The sequence below is a fragment of the Vombatus ursinus genome, unplaced genomic scaffold (assembly GCF_900497805.2).
Source record: "Vombatus ursinus unplaced genomic scaffold, bare-nosed wombat genome assembly UNPS02014841.1, whole genome shotgun sequence".
Taxonomy (NCBI): domain Eukaryota; kingdom Metazoa; phylum Chordata; class Mammalia; order Diprotodontia; family Vombatidae; genus Vombatus; species Vombatus ursinus.
Window position 1 is genome coordinate 6,455,686 of NW_020954619.1, and position 7,174 is coordinate 6,462,859.

The 7,174-nt window shown below is 39.3% G+C and overlaps 1 protein-coding gene across 2 annotated transcripts in view; it reads left to right on the forward strand.

Annotated features, from left to right (window-relative positions):
- OVOL2 (ovo like zinc finger 2) overlaps nucleotides 1-6,724 on the forward strand; it is a 49,527-nt gene extending 42,803 nt beyond the window's left edge. For both annotated transcript variants that reach the window (XM_027840399.1, XM_027840398.1), the window contains one exon: nucleotides 5,630-6,724. In XM_027840399.1, coding sequence (XP_027696200.1) covers nucleotides 5,630-5,940 — 311 coding nt within the window. In that variant the 3' untranslated portion in view covers nucleotides 5,941-6,724. The remainder of the gene's footprint in view (nucleotides 1-5,629) is intronic.
- Nucleotides 6,725-7,174: the final 450 nt, after the last annotated feature.

Consider the following 7,174-nt stretch of genomic DNA (forward strand, 5'->3'; position numbering starts at 1 on the left):
CCATATTGAAAAAAAAAGACAAGAAAAATAAAATGAGAAAATTATCCTTCAATTTATAGTCAGTTCATCATCAGTTCTCTTTCTGGAGGTGGATAGCATTTTTTCATCGGGAGTCCTTTGGAATTGTCTTGGATCATTATCTTGATTAGAACTGCCTCACAGTTGATTATCATTACAGTATTGCTATTACTGTGCACAATGATCTTCTGGTTCTTCTTGCTTTGCTTTACATCAGTTCGTACAGATGTTGGTATATTTTTCTGAAACCATGTCATTTCTCATAGTACAGAGTAGTGCCCTTCACAGTCATATGCCATAACTTGTTCAGCCATTTCTCAGTTTATGGCCATCCACTCAATTTCCGATTCTTTGCCTCCACAAAAAAAGGCTGCTATAAATATTTTTGTACACATAGGAGCTTTTCCTTTTTTTTTTGACCTGTTTGGGATATAGACCTACTAGTGGTGTTGCTGGGTCAAAGTGTATGCATATATTTATAGTCCTTTGGGCTCCTTCCTTAAAAATATGGCAGATGTTAAGGCTCTTAAAAGTGGTCTAAAGCAAAAAAGACTGAGTAATAAAAAAGGCTGGTGTCCAAAAGATGTAATGAAGATAATGTGAAGGAAAAACAGTTGTAATCAATTTAATTGGGATATTTCTCTGTTTCCAAAATCTGCTACTTTTTTGGTGACATGAACAATTTATGGCACTGTTTTATGTTCAGATTTTGTGTAAAGGAGAGAAGGGTAAGGGAATAAGCATTTATATAGCACCTACTATGTGCCATGTACTATGTCAAATGCTGAGAATACAAAGAAAAAGACAAAAACAGGCCCTCACCTGATTTTATAATCTATCTAAATTATAATCTAATATATAACCTTATAATGTAATTATAATATAACCATATAATTTAATTTGCGAAAACTCTGTGTGTGTGTGTGTGTGTATGGGTATGGGTGTATGATTGAAAAGAGTTTTTTGCATGTCATCTCCCCCTTTAGAATGTGAGTTCCTTGAGAGCAGGGGACTGATTTGGGGTTTTTGTTGCTTTTTGTCTTTCTTAGTCTTGTTAGCACTTAGCACATTGACTGGCACATAGTAGGTGCTTAATTAGTGCTTGTTGACTTGCCTTGCCTTTGGCTCCGGAGAGCTTGGGTGAAGGATGTTACAAATTTTGACTCCTTACTATATAGTAGACCTTTCTAACAGTTCAAGCTGTCTGGAGATCTGGGTTATGGTTTCGGGTTCCTTAACTGTGTTAAACTAGCTTACCTACTAGTCCCTCGGTATCTGAGGAAGAATCTACAGCCCAAATTGTATGTTTTCTGGCAGAATATGCCAAGTATTTGACCCTTGGTTACTGAATTTTCCCATGCTTTCCCAATTTATATTTCATAGGGAATATTGTTATCTCGTTTCTAACCTGCTCTGACTCCTCTCATAGACTAGAAGGTGACAAGAAGGTTTCATTAACTACCCGAAGCAGCTCAGGGAGCCCCAGGCTGCATACAGGCTAGTGTTTGGAGGTGATGGCCACAAGCTGGACATTGGCCATTGGCCAGTCGTTACCCACCTTTTAGATAGTTGTCAAGTAATCTGAAAGGATTTGTGTTTGGAATTAAGGAATCATACTGTAGCGAAGTCTGCTTAGGATTCAGGCATTTGGGAGAAGTGCAAGTTCCCTTTATTCTAATTCAATTTAGTATGTAGGGTCTGTTATATAACAGTGCCCAGCATTATGTTAAGCACTTAGAAGAAGATAAGAGGCCCTGCCCCCCAGGAACTTAAAAATGAATTGAGGAAGTGATATGTGATGCCATGGGTCACTCCATTGGGGGTGGAGTTGCTGTGGCTTTGTCCCAGGTTCCAGTATGGAGGAGGGAGCAAGGTTGCTTCCTCCCTATGGTGGTTTATGTGTTCCTCCAGAGGGGTTGGGAAGAAAAGATGAGCCCTGAGATGAAGAAGTAGGGTCTTGGCAGGAAGAGATCCGGGGAAGTCAGTGGGCCAGTGGAAGAACTAATGATGCAAAAATTTGCTTGATCCATGAAAGCATTCTCTTAAATATTTGTCCTTTTAGTATTGTCTACTCTGTGCAAAGTCCATATTTTCCAGGCTTACCTGAGTTCAAGTTATTTTCCATGGAGTTGGCTCATTTTCTTTCCTTTGCAACCCCATCCCCCTATTTCATGTCTAGGATTTGACCAAGAGTTCAGCTAGGGTAAACTAACTGTGTAAGCAGGGAAACACCATTTTGTTTTGTTGTTATTATATAATATTTCATTTTTTTCCCAGTTACATGTTAAAAAACAATTTTAACATTGAAATTTTGAGTTTCAAATTCTCTCCCTTTCTTTCCTCCCGCTCATTGAGAAGGCAAGCAATTTGACATAGGTTATACGTGTGTAGTCCTATGAAACACATTTCCACATAAGTCATTCTGGGAAAGAAATCACAGACAAAAGAACCCTAAGGAAAATAAAGAAAGTGAAGAAAAAGTGTCTTTGATCTGCATTCAAGCTCTACCAGTTCTTTCTCTGAAGATGGACAGCACCTTTAATCATATAATATTGCTCAGTGTACAATGTTCTCCTGGTTCTGTTCATTTCACTTTGCATCGGTTCATATAAGTCTTTTTATGTTTTTCTGAGAGCATCCTGCTCATCATTTCTTAAAGCACAATATTATTCCATCATAATCATATACAACAACTTGTTCAGCTATTCCCCAGTTGATGGGACATCCCCTCGATTTCCAATTCTTTGCCACCACTACTATAAATATTTTTGTACACATGGGTCCTTTCTTTTTTTTTTTCCTTTCTCTCTTTGGGATACAGACCTAGTAGTAGTATTGCTTGGTATGTATGCATGGTTTTGTGGTCCTGTGGATATAGTTCCAAATTGCTCTCCAGAATGGTTGAATCAGCATACAACTTCACCAATAGTACATTTATGTTTTAATTTTCCTGCATCTCCTCCAACATTTGTCATTTTGCTTTTCTTGTCATATTAGTCAATCTTACAGTTATCAGATGATAACTAAGAGTTGTTTTAATATGCATTTCTCTTATCAATAGTGATGTAGAGCATTTTTATTTGACTATAGATAGCTGATTACTTTGTCTGAAAACTGCTTGTTCATATCCTTTTACTGTTTATCAATTGAGGAATGGCTCTTATTTCTATAAATTTGACTCAGTTTTCTGTATGTTTGAGAAATGAAGTCTTTATCAGAGAAACTCACTGTAAAAAATTTTTTTTCACAGTAATGATTACCAACTATATATTTCCCTCCATTCTATTTCCCCCCTGTTTATCCTATTCCTTCTCTTCTTTTAACCCTGTGCATTCTCCTCTACTTTTCATACTTGATTTTCAAAATCCTTTTTGAGCTCTTCCATGGCCTGAGACCAATTCATATTTTTCTTGGAGGTTTTGGATGTAGGAGCTATGACTTTGTTGTCTTCTTCTGATTATATGTTTTGATCTTCTTTGTCACCAAAGTAAGATTCTGTAGTCTGAGTTTTTTTCCATTTGATGCTCATCTTCTCAGCCTGTTGCTTGACTTTTAACTCTTTGTTAAAGTAGAGCTCTGCATCCAGTGTGGAGAACATACTGTCCCAAGCTTCAAGGGTTTTGTGCAGCTATTTTCAGAAATACTTCTAGGGACCTGTAAGTTTTCACTTCTTCCAAGGTGGTATGATCAAGGACAAGGTGTTTACTCCTGTCCTGGTCTATGCTCTGGTCTGTGAGTGATCACAAGTACTCTTTTCTGCCCTGGAACTGTGAGGAGGGTTCCCTCTCCACTGCTGCCATAAGCTCTGCTATGCCAGTGCTCTTTCTTACCCCAAGACTGCCATCCAGGACTGTGACTCAGATCCAAGTATGGGCAAAGCAACAGAATCCAGCCTCAATGCCAACAGAGAGATCCCTGTAATCTCCTTTTTATCAGTTGTTCCATCCCTTTACTGTGTGTGAGCTGAGAGCTCTGAAAGCAGCCACTGCCATCGTCATTGCCACCTTGTTGCACTGTGGTCTTCTTTCACCCAGGTCCGACAGACGTTTCCCACTGACCTGTTAAATTGTCTTTGGCGTGTGTGGGTTGAGAAATCTGGAAACTGCCACAGATGCCCATTATTCAGTCGCCCTGGGGCCTGGTCCTCACTAGTGTGACCTGTACTGGACTGCACTTTTCTCTTATCCTGGTGCAGCCGACATTTCCTGCTGACCTTCTAAGTTGTCTTGGGCTGGAAAATTGTTTCACTCTGTTTTTTTGTGGGTTCTGCCACTCTAGAAGTTGTTTAATGTCATTATTTACAGACATTTGGAGGGGTTTGGGGGAGAGCTCAGGTAAGTCCCTGCCTTTACCATCTTGACTCTGCCCAAGACCATTTTCTAATGATCATTTTCTGTTTCATCCTCTGGACCCCTCCCTGTACCCCAAGAACTCAGGAGTGGTCTTGTTTTCTTGTGTTCCTGGGGTTGAATCTACTGAGATAATTTAATATGGATAGATGTAAAGTCTTACGCTTGGGTTCAGAAAATCAACTTCACACATACAAGATGAGAGAGATAGGGTCAAATGACCTTTCACCTGAAAAAGATGCAGGGGAAAAGAGTGCGCTGCATGCTTAATTCAAATTACCAATCTGATATGGAAGCCACAAAAACTAAATTAAGAAAGACATAATTTTCAGGAATTAGCAGGCGATAATTCATAGCATCATAAATGAAGAGCTGGAAGGCCAAATAGTTCAAAGCCTTCATTGTAAAGATGAGAAAACCGAAGGTGTCTTGTAAAGGGACCTGCCTAAGATTACACAGGTAGTAAGTGGAAGAGATGATGTAAGAGGAGTTCCCCTGATTACTTATCACAACAATTTTTGTGGTAGCAAAGAATTGGAAATTAAAGGGATGTCCTCAGTTGGGGAATGGCTGAAAGAGTTGTGATATAGGATTGTAATGGAATACTATTGTGCTGTAAGAAATGACTAACAGTATGGTTTCAGAGAAACCTGGGAAGACTTATATGAACTGATGCAAAGTGAAGTGAGCAGAACCAGGAGAACATTGTACACAGTAACAGCAATATTGTACAGTAATCAACTGTGAATGGCTTAGCTACTCTAATCAAACCAGTATCGACGCCATTGAATTCCAAGGGACCTGTGCTGAAAAATGCTATCCACTTCCAGAGAGAGAAAACTGATGAACTTTGGGAGCAAATTGAAGCATATTTTTTCACTTTTAAAATTTTTCTTGGTGTGTGTTTTCTTTTGCAACATGGCTAATATGGAAATGTGTTTTGCATGATTTCACATATATAATCAAGATCATATTGCTTGCTTTCTCAAGGGGTGGGGGAGAGAAGGAGAAAATTTGAAACTTAACTTTAGAAAATGAATGTTAATTTTTTTTTTAATTTAATTAGGAAATATTCAATGAAATAAGTAATGCATAAAGATGAAAACACTAACCCCCTCAAAAGGGAAGCATATATGTATGTGCAGGAGCTCAGATAATCAGCCTGGTTTGGTTTCCTCAAAGTTGAAACTGAGCAGTTGGTTCCATTTCCCAGTCAGTGGCGGATGGGTTTCATACTCTCTATCTGATTTCTTTTCTTACAGGTATCCGCCCCTACAAATGTGAGATCTGCAACAAGGCCTTCACTCAGCGCTGCTCTTTGGAGTCTCATCTGAAGAAGATCCATGGGGTGCAGCAGCAGTATGCCTACAAACAGCGTCGGGACAAGCTGTACGTCTGTGAGGACTGCGGCTACACAGGCCCTACACAAGAGGACTTGTACCTGCATGTGAACAGTGCCCACCCAGGAAGCGCTTTCCTCAAAAAGACATCGAAAAAACTGGCCGCCATTTTACAGACGAAGCTGACTTCTGTTCTCCAGAGGAATGCTAAACTAAATGAGGAGGACAAATGAGGGGAAAGGAGGAGAAAAAGAGGGGGACTGATGTTCTGAAGTTTACATGTTTGATAAGTTCATATGCTGGTTTTGTCCCCCTCTCTTTATAGTTTTTTTTTTTAAATTAAGAAAAGTTCAGAGATCTCTGTCCCTTCTGCTTCCCTCAAGATAGTGGCCTCATTCACCTTTGATCCTTTTTGATACCACCACTTTTATGTTGGTGTCTGTTCTTGAAACTGAGAGAAATTGAGGCAAGACTTGCAAAAAGCTAGTTTTTTGTTTTTTGTTTTTTTTTTTTAAACAGGGGCCACTGTTGTGTTTTGTACAATCGTTGTTAGGACTCTGTAAAAGGGGCTAAAGGTCTTCTTGAAGACATTACCGTTTTTATTCTACAAGATCCTGAGTTGCTGGTACCTTGAAGGAAAGTATCCTCACTCTAATGTTGTTAAGATGAGAATGGGATTATTTCTTTTCTAACCAAGTTTACAGAAATTATTTTAATAAATTAAATGGCCCTATGAACCTTTTTTTCTAAGAAGAGACCAACTATATTTTCATGTCAGGCTTTATGGTGTGAACTTTGACTTCAGATTATGTTTTTGATTGTTTTTGTGATTGTTTGGGAAGGGAGTTTTTAAAAAAAAAAATTGAGGCAGTTGAGAGCTGGGGCAAAAAATCGGAGCTAAACGTGCAGCACCCCATGCAGATCTTCCAAGATCCCCCACCCTGTTTTGGCAGTCGTGTTCGCACCTTATTGGCACACTGGCACGGGGCTGCTGCAGCTGTAAAAAAATAAAATAAAGGAAGGTAAATTCACAAACCCTTCATTTTGCTTTATTGTCATGGCGGCAGCTCCACACTGTACATAAGACATTGCTGAGACTTAACAGTCTCACTCTCTGCACTATCCCACAGGTAGGCAGAATGGGTCCTAATTCTGTACCTGTTACGGAGGCCAGGATGTCTGAGTTCCTAGATTTAGAGTTGGAATGGACCTTAGGTCTCTTCTAGTCCAACTCCCATTTTACAGATGAGAAAACTGAGGCCCAGCGGAGTCAGGATTATAATCTCAAATCCAGAGCTCTTTCCATTGCACTAGGTTGCTCGAGTTTCTAATTCTTGACCCCTAATGTTTGAAGTCTAATGTTTCCTATGTGACTTGGGTAACTGACTTATTCTTCCTATGCCCTAGTTTCTTCATCTGGAAAAGAAGGAATGAATGAAAAAGCATTTAAGTGCTTACTACATGCTA